General features: G+C 34.9%; 1 protein-coding gene across 2 annotated transcripts; it reads right to left on the bottom strand.

The window, feature by feature from the left end:
• Positions 1-11,043: 11,043 nt before the first annotated feature.
• On the bottom strand, positions 11,044-17,600 carry LOC118205892 (uncharacterized). 2 transcript variants are annotated; one of them, XM_085813462.1, is made up of 13 exons: positions 17,410-17,463; positions 17,244-17,324; positions 16,302-17,154; positions 14,980-15,286; positions 14,083-14,885; positions 13,904-13,984; positions 13,545-13,802; positions 12,717-13,437; positions 12,494-12,628; positions 12,158-12,402; positions 11,989-12,076; positions 11,593-11,884; positions 11,044-11,462 (listed from the first exon to the last, which is right to left on the bottom strand). In XM_085813462.1, the coding sequence occupies exons 11-13, from the start codon at positions 12,067-12,069 to the stop codon at positions 11,173-11,175; spliced, it is 663 nt and encodes a 220-aa protein (XP_085669588.1). In that variant the 5' UTR covers positions 12,070-12,076; positions 12,158-12,402; positions 12,494-12,628; positions 12,717-13,437; positions 13,545-13,802; positions 13,904-13,984; positions 14,083-14,885; positions 14,980-15,286; positions 16,302-17,154; positions 17,244-17,324; positions 17,410-17,463; the 3' UTR covers positions 11,044-11,172. The 2 variants fall into 2 exon arrangements, 1 of the variants encoding a protein (XP_085669588.1); XR_015040302.1 differs by lacking the exons at positions 11,044-11,462; positions 11,593-11,884; positions 11,989-12,076 and having other exon boundaries at positions 12,310-12,402; positions 17,410-17,600.
• Positions 17,601-18,625: the final 1,025 nt, after the last annotated feature.

Raw genomic sequence — 18,625 nt, 5'->3', positions numbered from 1 at the left:
TTACGATTTATTATTCTTCAAACCATTATAGCAACAATGGTACTATTTAAAAATTTATCAGTATCAATATTTATTCTAAGTTTGTATTTTACTATTGGTCGCATTGCCGGTGGCACCTGGGGCGCTGTAGCCAAATCGAGTGCTGGTCATCGGTGATCCCCACAGCAGTCAACATGTTAAAATAAACCATCACAAGAAAAACAAAAAAGAAGTATAAAAGAACAAGAAAGGCGAGGAATGCAACCACCTTCAACATAATATCATCAAGAGGAGGTATGTCGAATTTAATTACATTTCCTCTTCTAAAACAAAATCCTTGCTTTTCTGTATCCAGAATCAGCTGATGAACCATTTCAATATATTTTTTATCTTAATAGTTCACCTGAAAATTCTAGTCCTCTTCAAAGCGAAGGAAAATCATTAGAAATAATCTTCCAATTTAAAAATATTTTTCTAAAAAAAAAAAAAAAAAAAAAAAAAAAAAAAAATGAAAATATGCCTTTAAAAATGTAGAAAAAATTATAATCCTGCAGTGGAAAATCTTTGAAAGTTCAAAATAATCTTAACACAAAACTTTACTAGAACCTCTTATCAAACAGCAGTAGCAAAGGAAAATAAGGGGGGGGGAGAAAGTAAAATCATTAAAAATATCTTTTAAAAAGATTTTACTAGTCTAAAAAGAATATTTGATATTCTACATTTACAGGATTTTATCAAGTTAATTTGAATTTCAATTTTTATTCTTTCTGAAAAATTGGTTCTAAATTTCTTTCTTTGTATTATTTACTGATCAATTTTTAGCAGCATAATGCAAGAAAATTTTTGGAAGGATTTATAAATTTTCCTTTAAAAAAAATATTTGTATATACATACTCCAAACACATCTGTATACTGTGGAATACGTTTAACGTGAAAACGCTTAAGGCGAAATATTGGTTAACACGAAATAATGCAACGGTCCCGACAAACTACTATGTATTTTCATGCATTTTGTTTCTCTTACAACAAAAATTGCTTAACATGAAAAGGTATCCTTTTTGGAAATGAACAAAATACAGAAAACACTGGCATCGCAGGGGAGATTTAAGCGGGGTGTGAAATGAAAGAGAGGTGGTTTCATGTTTCCTTAGAAAAGAGGCTAATTTGACTTTGAAATACCCTCGGAATAGCCTGTGATACAAGGCAGTTTTGTTTATCTATGCTACTTTTGCCTTCCACCTCTACAAACATCTCATCTCTCATAAGTTAGCTTTAGAATTTGGTGACGAGTACATGGTAGTGTGAGTAAAAATTAGTGAGTTTGGTGCATATGATGCATTGCATGGAATTCAGGGATTCTAAGGATGAATGAAAATTATTTTCATTACACACGATTCTCAAAAGTATCATTCTTTGGTGCCAAAAGAAATGGAGAAGTAGGATATTGAAACTGAGCTGACACTTAATGAAATGTTTGAGAACGTTTCTGTATTAATGAACTGTCCTACTGTCTATCGGAAGAATTCGTTGCAGTAGTTTACGATAATGTGTGTACAGCCCCAATTATGGCAGACAAAGTTATTTTAGAGTTTGTTCAAAGGTAAAAAAATATCGTTGATGCAGATTCTGATGACAAAAATAAATGAACAATGCAGTTCCTGTTCCCACATCATCTTAAATGAGGAACATCATAAAAAGTATGGACAATTATATAGACGCACATTCCAATGGTGAAATGAATAACAAAATGTTCGACATTGAACAATTTGATGCTAAAAAAAACAATGCAAAGAAAAATATCAGATTATTTTCCCAAAACTCAATAAATGTTTTGTTTTTCAAAAAACTTGAAAATTTTGTATTAAATTCCATTAAGTTTTTGTGGATGTTTTTGTTTCATTGATTTTTATTAAATACATGCATATATACATATCTATGTAAATAATGTGTACTCTAATAAGCTTAATTTTGTTGAATATATGTTTTTTTTTTTTTTTTTTTTTTTTTTTTTTTTTTTTTAATATTCTTTAACACGAAAAAATATTTCAGTCCCTTCTGTTTTGTGTTAAATGATTTTTACTGTATATCTATTGCACATAAATCCCTTTCTTACATAAAATATAAATGTACGTATAAAATAACTAAATTAATTGTAAAGGAAGTTTAATTAGCAACAATGAAATCTTAAAAAAGTAGTATGAAATTTATAATGGCAAACATTAAAATAGATGAAAGTAAATAAAATTTAAATTATAGAATTTACTTTATAAAATTAATAACAAGTGGTTAAAAATATGTATTTTAATTGCTTAAAACATGGAAGTTATTTGGCAGAGATTGTTGGATATAAAATTACAACTTCAAATTTTCAGATTACTATTGTTCATATTTAAAGTCTCAATTTCCAGTCTTAACAACCATTGTAAAAATAACCCGTTATCATATTCCAAAGATCAGCAGCATACATTTTTTTTTCAAAATCGTGCATAATATTAAATATTGGCTTTTGATAGTCAAGTTGATACAAATAAGATGAATTGTTTTTATGATTTTAGACTAGTAGTTTATTCTTCCATTCACTTATTACAGTATTTCATTTTTTATATGCTCGACTATCCAAAATTTCAAGAGCTTTTCGGATATTTTTTAGTTGAATTTTTACTGTACACACATTTCAGTATTTATATCGTCAAAATTGCAGACACACACTTGAACTGAATTTACTTTTACAGCTAAACACAGGAACTGGAAAACAAAAAAGTACGTATTCGGAGATTGTATTTCTTTTTCGTTCATGAAAATCAAAGTTCATTACACAGACATGCAATCACACTGCACAAGCATGTATGGAAATTCTTAACACATTTAGTAATCCTGATAATTGATTACACATTTAGTAAATAAAATAGAAAATATTTTAATGTATAACAAATGAATAAAGTTATAAAACAGAGCATAATACTACAGTTACGAAGATACTTAATGTTATAAAAGTTAGGTAATTTTAGTTTTTCACCAAAGCAATGAAATATTTTGATAATTATGAAGTTCCTTGTATATCTTTATAAATGAACTTTATTGCTGTTTTAAGCAATTAAACAACTGTCCAAGTTATTTTAATACTTTTGAAATATATACACTAAAAGAAACATTAAAATTTATTAATCTATTTGTCAACCTTGATTTTGGTATAAAAGTCTGCAGAATGCTTCGTAGTTTTTAAGCACACAGAGGCACTGCAATTCTTTCTTATTCCTTGATCTAAAGTTTTCTGCAAGCTTTTTTTTTTTTTTTTTTTTTAAATTTATTTATTTATCAAAATATTTGTGTTGGCACACATACAATTTTTGTATAGTGACTTCAGATGTGGATAAGTTTTGCGAACACTCGTTTGTTTTACTGGCTTCGCTGAATTTTCCGATGAATGCATCACATTTATTGCCGAGTCTTCCAAATTTTTCATACTGTTAATGCATCAGCAGTGAATTATTCTCCTCTTTCCTCAAGTACACTACGGCGATAAACAATAACCATTCACTAAAGATTTTGCTTAAATTTCCACTCATAATAATTTAAATTGCGAAAATCTCACAATTAGCACCCAAACACTCTAATCAACACCACGACACCACAATTCTTTCAAAAACGCGCCGTAGTAGTCAAAAGTGGGGTACGCCGTTTTGCCAGGTGAAACTAGTCGATATTTCCGTGACGTCAAAAATTTGAAAAGTGGGGTAGGGTTTGGAAATACGCGTCCTTGCCTGGCTTTGGTAGTACTATCATTTTAGCGCTCTTCCAAGACATGGGGAAATAAGCATTTGTGAGGCAAGCGTTCAGGATACCTGTGCATTTAGTTATAGTGCCTGGTGGTAAGAATTTGATCGCAACGATTGTAATGTAATGTTGTACCCTGGGGCCTTATTATTTTTAAGCCTTTTAATGACATCTCGAATTTCTTTAGGATCAGTGAGCCTAAAGAAATCCTTCTCCTTAGAATGTGCAGCAAGGCAGTCTTTAACGTAATACCTCACATGGTACACAAACTCTGCGTCGCTGGGATTGTCAATGGATTTAAATTGTTCTACAAAGTGTTCAGCAAGCATAGAGGCCTTTTTCCTTATTAGTATAGGCACATTTAGTATTTGTCTTAATAGGCCTAGATGTGTATGCGGGAAGGCGGGAGAAAATACCTTATATACTCCCCGTTTTAATGGACGACTGGAGGGACCAATTATGACCAATTATCGTCTACCCCTTTTTAGTTCGTGCGTCACTTTGGAGTCATTAAGTTATATCGATGCTTGAATTTTAAAATTTCAATGCCGTCTCCGGAATTCCAACCCCGGACCTCCCGAATATGCGCCGAGAGTGCTACCGTTACACCACTAAAGCATGCTGAAAGGAGAGAGACAATACCTCATACATTTTGCTGCACTTCCTTTAACTTTATTTAAATTCCTTTCCCCGAATTATTCTAACTTTGTAGACACATTAGGTATTCATTGGAAGCAGGCAAGATGAAAAATGAGCAATTGCCTTCGCCGGGAATCGAACCACGGACCTCTGGAATACCGACCCAGCGGGCAGAATCACTGCACCACGAAGGAACGCTAAGAAGGTGGGAGAAATATCTTATGTACTCCCCCTTTTAAAGGGCGACTGGGGTTTTAGGGGACCCAATCGCCAAATCTGGTGTGGAGAGTCATCATCCACAACCCTTTTAGTTCGGGCGCCACTGTAAAGACATTAGGTTAATTGGAAAAGCCGGAGAGATGAAAAATGAGCAACCGCCTTTGCCGGGAATCTAAACACGGACCTCTGGAATACCGGCTCAGCGTGCAGAACCACTACACCACGAATACACGCTAGGAAGGCGGGAGAAATACCTTATAATTTAATTAACCGATTTCTCAAGGCGGCAAGTTGAAAATGGTGTCAAAATTTGCCAATTTTGTCTTACGGGAATCAAACTTCTTGTAATTTTATTTTTTCATAACAAGTGTAAAAGTTTCCGAAATGTAATTAAGGAAACGGTAAACCACATTAAAAATTAAATTTCTTTATTTGTCGAAAATATGTAATTTGACGCTACCAAAATATGGTATTAATTCAGGAACATCTTCCGCTGAAATATAATACCCGAATTTTTTTGCGTTTGCAATATTTCCTTTACTTCGCACAAAGAAGTAAAAAGGAGCTCTTTCTAAGGAATGGCTGGCAAAGCAAACAAAAAACAGAACACAACGCTTTCCCGTTAAAGTTTAAATTAATTTGCATGTTTGCCGAATATATTGTGCCAAATTCCATAGCATACGCATCTGTATAAATTAAATTAATAAGTTTAAAAAATCCTATTTTCAAATCTCCTTTTTACTTCCTTGGGCGAAATAAAGGAAGTATTGTGACGGAGAAAAATTTCGGTTATCGTATTTCAATGAAAATATCCTTTCTAACCGCTCTCCAACCCATTCGAACAGAATTTTTGCTTGACATCTGTACTTACGTAATAAAGGACTCTTGTCTCCAAAATGGGCTGTAAAATAGATTCAATGGTACGTACTTATGTATTTCTCATAACTCAAAACCGAGTAGCCTTAGAACGTTGAAATTTTGTATATAGAACCGCTGTAACACGCAGTTATGCACCTACCTCCTCCCTTTTGATTGCAATCGGCCGTACCAAATGTATACAAATATATATATACTCACTCTGGTACCCGAATCGAGGAGCTTAGATTTTTATTCTTATATCTTGTTAAATTGTGTTTTTTTTTTTTTTTTTTTTTTTTTTTTTTTTTTTTTTCTTTAAAAGTGATTGAATTACATTGTTCTTACGTTCGTTCGGATTAAGGTTTATGCCTTAATCCGGTTTATGACTTAATTATGCCTTTAGTTAATCTGCATGCAACACATAAAGAATTATCAACAATTTAAAAGTTTTAGTGACGCTAAGCCTAATGACGCCGCCATTTGTTTATGTTTGAAACTCTTAGTAGACTAGAAGTCAGTTTGTACACCGACTTCAGTGTCTTTTTGACGAGTGGGACGAAAAGTAAACTTTCAATTTTGTGCACCGAAAAATCTGTCTTCCTACCCGCTCGCCGAATTGCTTGTTTTTGCTTACAAACTCAAATTCTAAATTTTTTTTTAAACTCTTTTCATCTGTATTTGATGGTTTATGTTTCTAGGTATTTTACAAATTTTAATGAAGGTGCTTTGAACTTTTATGTATTTTTGCCTTGCCGTGAAGTGAGAAGTAAATTGATTGAATGAGAGCTATATCTCTAATGAAATTCAAGGAAATAAGTTTAAATGAAAAGCACAAAACATGTGTATAATTTAATAGGCCGTACAAGGAAGTCATATGATGTCCACGTAAGATATTTTATATATTATAAAAAATCTACTTCGATCTTAGATTCCCCCCCCCATTTGGCTGTAAGCTGGATGCATGGGCATTTTCGTGGTTTTCCCCATGTGTAACGTGTACACGAGTCAGTTTCTCTTAAAACGTCCTCCACGAAGGGATCCCTACCCTTAGGGAAGGAGCCCTAGTGTGATCTGCTGTAATTAAATAAGCCAAACCAACCCCCACCCGAATATGGGCACCTCGAAGCCCGAATTTCGCATTTGCTTTATTATCTATTTTGTATAACTTTAATGAATTTTTGATTAACAAACTCAACGATTTCAAATCCATCAGTGGCAACACTGACAACACAACAAAACATTTTTATCTCCATCGTGCAAGACTGCCCATCGGAAATTCCAAATATATGCATTTTTCAAATATCTTGTAATTTTGCTGTTGAATCGAATTTTATGTGGCATAAGCGTTAATATAAAAATGACAAAAATAAATTTTAAATCCCTCTCAGTAAGAAAACTGAACCTTGATACGATGGACTGAGAAAAGACTGAAAAAAAGAGAACAATGTATGCCAACACTTTACCGCCGCATCGGGAATTCTAAACGTATATCTCTACGCAGCTTTTAAAATTCTTATAATTTTGCTGTTGAACTGTATATGGTTCTTCCTCTTTGTACACACAGTCATGCGTTATGATACTATTAGTCAGTGCCGGATCTTGGATTTTTCTGATGTGGGGCAAAAGCTTAAACTGCCGCCCTCACCCATCATCCTTTAAGTTTCTCTAATAAGTTTTAATTTGTTTAATAAATACAGAAATAGATAGCGTTTGGAGGTAAAAAAACCTAAGCTCCATTTTATACTAATTCTTTACGTGCTTTTTTTTTTTTTTTTTTTTTTTTTTTTTTTAAATAAAGGAAAAATACGTACCAAAGCTACATAATTAGAAAATTTTCCCCTTCTAAGAAGATCGCCTTTCTGGTGAGCTTACTTTCGGATTCAATCCTAAGCCTAACTATCCTCCAGTCCTCGCCACCATTCGTTTTTCCGCTCTAGGGGGAACGGCATCTCCTAAGTTTCTCACTATTCCGTATTACTGCATACTGGTTAAATTAAGTTAGGTTAGATTATATGAATATAGCAAAATATGACTAATAGTATCATAACAGAATGGTTATCTGCTTAGAGGAGAGGTGCTCTCGTGTAGGAACTTGTTAAATGAAACTGGCTCGTATTCACGTTACACATGAGGAAATCCACGAAAACAAACCATGCAGCCAGCCCATTCTCCTGGGTTTGAACCCAGGCAAGGTCGAACTACCAGTATTCAGGGGATTTGTCTGATTATTTATTATGTGTTTCGCCATTAGGCACTGCATAGAAAAGGAGGAACGCCCCGTGGAAAAAAATTTGTAAGGGAAACTGGCTCGTCTCTATGTTACACACGGGGAATTTCACAAAAATTCTCATACATTCAGCACGTTCACATATACTTGACCCTCGGACCGAACTACTAGTGCTCAGCGGCTTTTATTGCTCAGCCACTAATGGGGCCATTGCATACAAAATATGGGATATTATTGAAAGTATTCGTGCTTCCTGTCTTGTTTATCTCTCTTTCTATGCTGCAATGTCAATATAGGAAGTAGGAATACTTCCTATTTCATAAGTAATTTTAAGTTCTTACCTACCTTAACGCTATTAAAATATCACGGAATTAGTAACTAAAATTAAAATTTTACTCTGTAAGCCTTTTGTTCTGCAACTAAGTGCATGGAATCGTCATAATTTGATTTGCGGTTTGATTTTCGGTTGTCAAAATCGCGAAACTTGATAAACGCTCCTAGCTCACCGATGATCGTAGATATTTTTTAATATGTTTTAATTTGCTGAAACTTCGATCTGAACAGGTTGAAGTGTTCGTGATTCATCCTCAAACAGTTCATCAGATTGCTTTTTGTGCTTTGGAATTCTTTCTTTGTCAGAAGACTCAAATGCAATTTTTTTGGCTACTGTTTTAGACTCTTGTATCCAATATTCCATAAAAATTTTCTCTCATTTCTTATAATTCCTCAGTTTTGGTCAGTTTTTTCGTCAACTAGACAAAACGCGGAAGAGGAACTCCTTTTGAACTTCTATATTTGCTCGATTGAATTCTGGAAAATATTAGCTCGAATTTTCACGTTGATAGTAAATTCAAAATTTTTCACAGCACGTACCAGATGTCCTACCTCGTGCTTTGATTTCGCATCAAGAGAAATATCTTTAATTTCTTTTAAATATTTTGTACTTCCGGTAAATTGATTTGAAGGACTTTCACAGCCACATATTTTGCCGACCATCTCGTCTGGCTGCTTCCTTTAAAGTTGTATTTTGTACATTTTTTCATAATATACCATCGAGTAGTGCATCCCCCAAAAATCGAAGTATTTTCTGAGTAATTCCAAACAGATTAATAGCTTTCGGGCACGAAGGAGAAGAATGCACACTGACAAGATACGAGGAGTGAGCTAAACAAGGCAAAAATTCCTTCAGCTTATTCATTTCTGTAATTCTAGCTTGTACTGTTTTAGAAATGCCAGCCATATTAGACCCGTTGTCGTAAGATTGACACCGACATTGTCCAATGTCTAAACCATCAAGTGTCAATTAAGACACTAATTTTCTACAATGCGTTCAGAAATACATTCTTCCATCTTTCCACCAACTTCTATGGAATAAATTAAATTTTCCTTTATCTCACACACATCACCACACGTTTTTACATATTAAATCACCTGGTTCATTTTTATCTGTATGAGACACATATTGAGTGCAATCGAGCATTATTGTGTAGTATTTGGCTTTTTAATATCGTTTAAAATGCTACGTACTTCAGACTGTTTTATCTTTAAGTTAATAACTTCATATTGAATTATCTTTGATAAATATGATTCCTTTGCCTTTGCTAGGTGCTTTGACTGGTACTTAAGAGTTGAATTATGTTTGGCAAGCGAAGAGATTTTAAATTCATAAAATTTCCTTCGCTAGGTCGAGGACACTTTGTGAACAGGCTACTTGGGATTTCATCAGATCCAAAAAAAAGAACGATAGTTTGTTGAAAGATACAGTACCGCATTCATGATTGTATAGAATTTTTCTCCACTTTTCTTTCTCTGTGTGAATGAGTTGCTCAGTGTCGTGGTCAACGCCTTGGAACAATTTCATTTGCTGTACTTGAATTTTGCACATAATCATGCACCTCTGTGGATTCCAGACCTTTCATGCTCAGTTAATCTTGCTAAAATTTTTTCCAATTAATGAATCCCGTAGGTGTAGCGGCAGCACCATGTTTTTGATAAATCTTGCAGGGTGTACGAAAAATTGGATTCTTGTTTTTAGAATATGTAAACCAAAATTTTCTAAGCTTTTCATTATTTACTAATGTTCTGTATTACATGTCAAATGTCTGCCATCACGTTCAATGGGACTGAGGTTTACGTTTTACAGGATATTTACTGGCTAATAATACTGACTGACTGCTTAAGAAAGATTGTTGGTGATCGTTCATTTTTTTCTATGACCAGCCAACTGCATGGGTCCAAAAAATAAAAAATGTTTAGTCTTTCGTCTTTCTGCCTCCCGCCCCCATCTAAAGGAAGAGGTCTTTATATCACGATTTCATGTCCTCCAACTATTCGTTTGATGTCGATGAAGAAGGTTGTTCTTTTAAATGCTGACTTGTAGATTGTTTGAGGATGATATATGCAGTCATGTTTTGCCGCGCAGATTGCAAGAAATATTAATACCCTCTAGAATCTCAGCATAATCGGAATAGCGGCAGGGTCTGACAGTTTACTTCTTCCGTAAAGTTATTTTTTCATCTTCAAAAAGGTGACGGTTTTCTATCTTTCCTGATTCCTGAAGCAGTCAGTGTCTTATCCTCTCTTCTCCATGGAACACAGTAAGAAATTTGCCTTGGTACCGCTGGATCGTATGCACCAGTTTGAAGATTAACATTTGAGTGATTTAGATACCCAAACTCAAAACATCTTAAAAAAGAAAATGAACGATGAAGAAAAATCCAAATTGTGCATCCAGGTTCTGCAAAAGTATGTTACGTTTCCTCATGTGAATGCGTCTGAAAAACAACCGTCTAAACAATTTTCTGAGACAGATGTAAAAAAGGAAATTTTGCAGACTGTTCCTGTGAAACAGATAAGAACGGCACAGAAAATAATGGATTTCCTAAAAGAACATCAGATTTCCTGGACACACAATAAAGAACTGATTCTGGACGGTCATGTGTTTTCTGGGTCCAACATTGTTCAACTGATAAACTTTCTGTTGAGAAATAGAACTGAAAGACCTACTGCCTTTGAACAGTTTAAAAATGTACTGAATGTGAATAACTTTTCTCAAGACTTTGTGAAAAACAAACATTTAATGAATGTAAAAACGATGTATGCTAGACCTAAAAGAAAATCCTCTTCGAAACTATGGCTGAAATTGTAATGAAATGTTCATAATAAAAGTTAATTTCTAATTATTTGTGTTATGTTTTTCTTTGATGAAGTTAATATATAAAATCATTTTTTTCTGATTAAACTAATATATACATAATCATAACCATTATTTTCTAAAAAAAAAATATTTAAAAAAACTTACCTTTCATGGCATCTTTTCCAAAGGAAAAAAAAAAAAAACACCATTATTTTATCATTCAAACTTCTATTTTATATTACGTTCATTTACAGATACTGGATGTATCATAATGTATATTTTACATGCAAACATTTTTTTTTTGTACAAGCCTATTATAATATAGTTCATAGTCTTTCTTTTAAAATCCAAATGGTAAGGTGCTCAAGTCTTTCTGTATCACTCGTTTGCCGAGCACAATTTTGTATAGTCTTGTTTCTGGTTTATTGATGACCTTTCTTCTTTTTGGTTCACGGGTGATTTTGGAGGGGTTGTGGAGAGAGATGACATCCTTTTGGTTCAGACTACATACCAGACTTTTGATGGTGTCAAAGTTCAGTAACTGGGAATTGCGAAAGTTCAACGAAAATCCTCTGACTTTGCAACAAGTTTTCCCACTGGCCGTCTGGTACGCATAGTTTTTCGGACCTCCTGAAAAAAAAAAAAAAAAAAAAAAAAAAAAAAAAAAAAAAAAAAAACATGGTGAGAAAAAGACATAACAGAAAAACTTTCAAGATTTTTGGTACATGTTAAATAAAGAAATTTTTTTAAAGGTCCTTACCAGAGACAAAGATTTTGATGACATCATCCTCCAGTTCATCCGTAAATTCACCCAGAAAATTGCGCAAGGGGAGATCATTGCGGCCATTCGAGGCATAGATGATGGAGTCTGTGTCGTGGTACAGGACATCTCTACCCAACTTCTCCATTTCACTATACAGCTTGAGACGAGCCCAAGCTGTTGTGAAGGTCGCTAGGAAAATGTTGGTAGAAGCATCCTGCGGCACAAACTCCTTCGGAGATTCCCAGGAAATGGCAGCCACCTCAGGTGTGGGAAGAAAGACATCTTTGATCTAAAAAATAGAAGAGTCATGAGGTAGGAGTTCAAAATAGTCATAAGTTAACAGTTTGAAACACATTGAGTTTACAGATTAATAAAATCGGTAAGGAAACTTAATTTTTCAGTAGAATCCGCCAACATCTTATTGAAGTCTGGCACCGTGTGGACATAGGTCAGTTGGGCTTTGTTCACGTTCATACCCCATCTGAGGGGGAAAAAAGCTATCATAAATCACAACGAATTAAAAATATTTATAAAAAATTAAGTACAAAAGAAATCATCTTACCTGCCCCAGAAACTGTTCAGGGCCAACTTGGCGACTTTTCGACGCCCAGGGTTTTTCGATATTTTTTCGGCCTCCAACTTGACGCCCTCTCTTTCTTCATACTGGCTAATGTACTTCAGTCTGGCTTCTTCCGTCGCACACTCCGAAGGCCATCCGCTACTTTCCTGCCTGATCTTCAGAAACAGATCAATGTAGGAACGAAACAGAGAAGTAGACGATGCCTGGAAACGGTACACTTCGTAAATCTAGAAAATAAAAATTAAATGTCAGTTATAAAAAATTTTTAAAAGTAACCTCTGAAACTAAAAAAGATTAAAATAATCTTTGAGTACTTACATGTGTGATGCGGTAGCCTTTCTTTTCCACCAGTTTTCTTTTTCACCAGCTTTCCTGCCTGATCTTCAGAAACAAATCAATTTAGGAATGAAACAGAGAAGTAGACGATGCCTGGAAATGGTACACATCGTAAATCTAGAAAATAAAAAATAAATGTCAGTTATAAAAAATTTTTAAAAGTAACCTCTGAAACTAAATAAAGATTAAAATAATCTTTGAGTACTTATATGTGTCATGCGGTAGCCTTTCTTTTTCACCAGTTTGACTTCCTCCGTTACCCACGTTCCGACAAGAGCTCGCTCGTCGTCTGTGTGGGTACACGGAGTCTGCAGTTGAAGAAGGGCGCAAGTCCGACACAGGGGGAACATCAGCTTCTTCCGGCACCGATAGGGCAGTACTGGAAGATACAGATTCCGTGGAGGAATCACTCGCCACTGGATAATTCCAAAATAATCTTCCACATCTCCAAAGCTTTCCGTGATGATTGTTGGATGTCCCACAGGGTAGACGCAATGTGAATGAAAACAAAAAAAAAGTCAGAAAAAACACATCATAAAAATATACAGAAAATTCAGAAAAGTTTAAGTAAACATTTTTGAAATAATAAAAAGTACGAACCCATTGATAGAGTGAAGTAAAATCCAAATATTTTGCGTCTCCCTCGTGGAACAATTTGAGGGCATTGGTCCTTCCTCCAAAAACGACTCGCGAGGATTGAGCCGGTCCCTCAGATGGTGTTGATTCAGGAAAGCTTGGAGATCTGGATTTTCCTCTTTTTCTCTCTGAAACTCATGCCCCCACATTTCTATGACGTGGAAACCCTGGGCTCGAAGTTTTCGTGTGGTGTCCTCTGTTTTCTCCCTCAAGGTTGCCATGGAAACCCCTTTTAGCGGATGAATGACATCCCCGTCATAGCATGAACTACACCCATGGAAGAAACAGCCCTAAAATAATACAAATATATTAATAGGGTTCCACATATAAATTAACATTAAAAGTGTAAAATCATTCAAAAGAATCACATAGAAAAAGAATGATTATATTTTCTTACCTGAAACTGATAGATGGTTTGAGTTGCTTGGCAGAAACCGTCTACGAGATTCCGGCGATTCTGTGCTCTCCGGAACCGTTCAACGCATGTTGAATGGCAATGCTTTCCGAAGCAGCAACAAAGTCCAACCACCGGATCGAATCAGGGCTGTAATTCGTGGAGTTGACGTAGCCGTGTGTGGGCACCATGGCAATCGTGTCGGGCTGATTGTGGCCACTCCGATAAGTTGCCATACAGGCTGACGCAATGGTCAGGTATCTGAAAAGAAAAAAGAACAACTTCATGAGCATGATTATTCTATAAGAACATAACTGTAAACATGATCATTATTGTATAAAAGAATTAAGAAAATAAATTACTGGAATGGATCCACACCCGCCACATCCAAAAACTGGGCTCGAAATTCCAGGCAGCAACGACGAAGAATATCCACGTCCGATCTATTAAAAGAAGAAAATGTTAAAACAATATGAAACATAAAATATACGAATAAAACAAAATCTTAAATAAATAAGAATTAAGGAGGGAGAAAATATACCTGCAATAGGCCAGCATCTCTGCTTGGAAGTTAAATACATCCCCCTTGTGTTCTTCGTGCCAGGATAGAAATGCTTTTCGCGCTGGAGTACTCATGGTGTCCGGGCTGTAATAGTGGGGCTCCGGTAGCGTTCCGACATAACTCTGGTTTTCTCGGGAGTTAAAGAGATGCGGGAAGTATCCTTTCTTCAACTCGCTGAGGGCGAAGCATCCCGGCAGTTTGGCCAACGCCATCGGTAGAAAATTTAACGAGTCTATGACCCGAATGTTCAGACTAGGGTGTCTTAAACACATGATCATAGACCCGTTAGGGATCACCTCCGGCGCTGTGCCTTGCTCCAGGAGCCAGGCCATCACGAACTGTCCGTCGAACCTGTAAGTAAAAAAATTATGAATAATATTGAATAAACAGTCGTACTTAAAAAGTATGCAAACTATGGTATTTTTAACTTGCCCTTTCATGTTATGAGCCACGGCAGTGAAGCCCTTGTGATCTGTGGAGAAAAGCCAGCCGCAAAAGTTTTGACATGCCGTGTAGCCCGGAAACACTTTTTCTGTGCCGTTGGCATACTGAGCCACCGCGAAATTTACGAGGTGTTCCCCCGAAGATTGATCCGTTTCGAAGTCAAAGAAGATGAGCTTGTCATCGGACTTCTTCGGAGCAACACGTCGCAAATAACAACGGTGCTCAACAGCCACGACAAATTGGCCGCAAGACGGACACTTGGTGGTTCCGCACTTATGCAACTCTTTAGAGCAATCCCGCCTCCGGATCACTTGGCAGCATTCCCTGCACTGGTATACCTGTAACGATAATAATTTTTTTTTAAACACAACCATTTTGAGAAAATTATATGATCAATAACTTTGTTAAGATAAATTTTCAAAAAACACTTACCCTGTCGCAAAGTGAAAATTCTTGTTTTCCAGTGAGGGCTTTGTGTGCTGCATTACAGGCATCGGAGCGGCAGAGCGGTCACAATCCTGGCATCGCTGAGGCTGGCCTGAAAAGCAATCAGTCCTTAGGCATATAGGGCATGCATTGCCACATCGATGGCGTTCCGGGTGATCGTATGCTTTTCACATGCTGTGCAATAATGGTTGCTAGCAAAAACCCTTTGACATAATGACTTAATGACATCATAATGTCCATCGTGAAGCCATAAGTTGATCCGCTGAGACCTCTCTCTTCCTTTATAGACCACCTAAAACACAGAAATACAAACGTTTTCTCTTAAATTTCAAAAATCAAACTATTTAGACATTTTAACATGGAAACGAATTGCATACATAATCATCTAAAAATTCTCTGTGCATTTATAACATCTTAACGAATCGTGTGCATGCATAAAATGAATCTAAAGATTTCACCATGCGTTTAATTTTTACAAGTCATATTTTTTAACATCGAATCGAACTGCATACATTCATGCTTAAAATATAATCTTAAAATTTAGAGCAATTCAAAACTTCACCATGCATTTTTGTAAGACATATTTTTAGCGTCTAAAGAAATGCATGCATAAAATATAAATTTTATCTTAAAAGTAAAATTAATCTAAAAATTTTTCAAGTTATGTTTTTAGCATCTAAACGAATTGCATACATGTATGCAATTTATGCGAACATGCATAAAAACATAAAGTTAATGTAAAAATCTAAAGTAATTTAAAAAATAAAGATTCACGTTCTATTTTAAACTTCTAAATGAAAAACTTTTCTCTAAAAATAAATTCGAAAATCGAAAAATTTAAAAAAGAAAACATTCAGTTTTCGCCCATTATATTTTTTAATGTAGAAACGAATTTAAAGTATTTTAAAAAGTTAAAGTTATCTAAAAATAAAAATTCACCCTGCGTTCAGTTTTCATCCATTATATTTTAACATCGAAACAAATTGTATATAGGCATAAAGTTAATCTAAAATTTCACTACGCATTTAATGTTTACAAGTTATATTTTTTAACATGGAAACAACGAAATGATCATAAACTCTGCTAGTAATTTAATTTTTCAGTGCGTTAAAAACTGATATTTTTTAAAAGTAATTTTAAAAAGTATTTTTTAAAAATTATTCATGTACCAAATAAATTTTTATCATATAGCCACAAATTATAAAAGAACTAAAATCAAGTTACGATATGGAAACATATAGAAAAAATATTTGTAAGTATGAACATTTAAAAAACAGAAATACCTTGAGATAAAAATAATGACTTACTCGGTTCAAGTTTTCCGAAGAAATGACGGCAATTTGGACGTCCAGGTGATCTTCAAATATGGCTATCTCCGCAAACGTGCAGGGGCCTAAAGGAACATTCGCAGCCATATGAAGTTCCTTGGCATGTTTCACAAGGGCTGGTCGACGACGATCTTTCATGGCCTTAATAGCAGCTTTGTAATCATTCAGATGTGCCAACGCATACACAATTGCTTTAGCGCAACACAATCCTTCGTCGTCATAGGGAATAGGCAAAATAGACTGTTTTCTCAGTCTGTCCATGGAAATGTTGATCACTTTTCTGTTTCCACCGGCACCCACAGGGCGTTTTATGGTGATCACATCCACCGAGAATCCTGTGTCTAGCTCGATTTTGTCTTTGGATTGTAGCACTTTCATCACGGCAGTCAGAATCTTTTCAACTGTTAAAGTCGAAACTGCCATCAGGGACGTGCTAATCGGCTTATCCAACCCTTCAGCTTGAATGCAAAACCGGATGAGGTCCGAGGGACCCAGATTAGCTGTTGTCCGGCGAATCAACTGCTCGAACAACTCCCGGACGGTATCTAGAATTCGGACCATCGGAATGCCTTGCACATTCAGAGGCAACCGTTCAATGTCCACACTGGCTCGGAAATTTATTTCCTCGGCTTGATATTTATGGTTCCGTCGACGAGACTTTTGAGTAAGCACTATCGCCTCATCGATCTGAAAAGAAAAAAGAAAGATAAGTTCTCGGTAATAATCAAACACTTAAAAAAAAAAAAAACAGTATTATAAAAATATAAATACACCCCGATCGTTCATCGGAACCAGCCATATACATAGGGCCACGAGCTCATGCTGAAGAAGTCTAAAAATAAATAAATAAAAATAAATACATTCATTTCTAGTACTAAGAAAAAAATATTCTAACAGAATCATAACGAAACGAAAATTTACCTCAAATCCGGAACCCACTTGATAATACAAGGGCAGAACCAGGGGATTTTCCATGAATATTTGATCAACTTCATCAATTAACTATCAAAATAAAATAAAATACGTTTAAAATACATTCAGAAAAAAAAAAAAAAAATACGCTACGAAAATACGTGTAAAAACTTACATCGTCATCCGAATCGTGGAAAGGACAATCGGGATCCTCAAAATACCTAACAATTAAAAAAATAGAATAAATAACACATTAAAAAAATCGTGTTTAAAAATAGTAATCTAAAACTAAATAGAAGCAATAAATATACCTACATTAGATGCAGAATAAACTCGCTTGGCAGACATCGTGTACAAGAAAACGAAATGGCAGAGTCAAAATGACGTTCACTCAGCAAGAATCAGAGTAGAAATGATTGCAACTAGAGCTGGAGCAAACCGCATGTATTCGTTACTGAGTAACGGTTACATCGGTTGACTCGAAGTACCGATTCGGTACTCACAAATTCATTTCGTTACTCGCATCTGTCGTACGATGCGGTTTGTTAGAGTACGAATGATGCGGTTGCTATACGAATACGAATGATGCGGTTTCTATGCGAATACGAATGATGCGGTTTCTATGCGAATACGAATGATGCAGTTGCTGTTCGAATACGAATGATACGGTTGCGTCACAATGCGCTCATATTTTTCATAGATAATTTTGAATTTTTTTGGGCATCGGGCAAACTCTTGTTTACATTATGTGTTTTAGTTGAAATACTATTTAGTTGTTGATATTTAAGAAAATGAGCAATTTTGATAGCGTGAAGCGTTATTTTGTATTTGCTTTTTACTATTGCTATTTATGTTTGTAATTTGAAAATTTAGATGATTCATCTTTTTTTTTTTTTTTCCCTTGAGTGTGCCATAGTCAGATTTTATTGATTTGAAATATTTATATACTGCACTTAGGTATTGTTTATATAAGAATATGTAGGTTAATATAGGTTCTTTACTTCCTTGTATCAAATAAAATGGTAGTAATTATTGTAATCGAGAAAACTTTTGGGTATCATATTTTAACGGAAATATCCGTTTTTGACGATTACGGAATCCATGTGAATTATTTTTCAAAGTTCAGTATCATTCAGTTTCAAAGTTTAGAACATGGCTCGTAGCATGTAAAGTCTTCAAACTTCTATGACATGTCGTTATTATTCACAAATGTTCATGAAAGATGATAAAATATTTGATTTTTTCTTTGAAAGTTTTAGTATCATTCAGTAAACATTTGCAGTTAAACTCGCATGGCATTACCTAATTAATGCGAAATGTTATATATTCTTTGAAAAACAAATGGGATATATTCTAAGAATCTACGAAATAGTGAAATGTTTGGTATGAAA

Source organism: Stegodyphus dumicola, chromosome 3, assembly GCF_044657685.1.
Source record: "Stegodyphus dumicola isolate Sdum_Otavi_A_Nest chromosome 3, ASM4465768v1".
NCBI lineage: Eukaryota > Metazoa > Arthropoda > Arachnida > Araneae > Eresidae > Stegodyphus > Stegodyphus dumicola.
This window is presented reverse-complemented; position numbering and strand designations above follow the sequence as displayed.

Bases quoted from the DNA above. Each gene is read 5' to 3' on its own strand.
- LOC118205892 (XM_085813462.1), bottom strand. From the start codon at position 12,069: ATGAACGTGAACAAAGCCCAACTGACCTATGTCCACACGGTGCCAGAC. The intron at 11,885-11,988 runs TTAAGTTTCCTT...TCTATTTTTTAG, and splicing joins TGGCGGATTCTACTGAAAAA to ATCAAAGATGTCTTTCTTCC. The intron at 11,463-11,592 runs GTAAGGACCTTT...TTTTTTTTTCAG, and splicing joins CATCAAAATCTTTGTCTCTG to GAGGTCCGAAAAACTATGCG.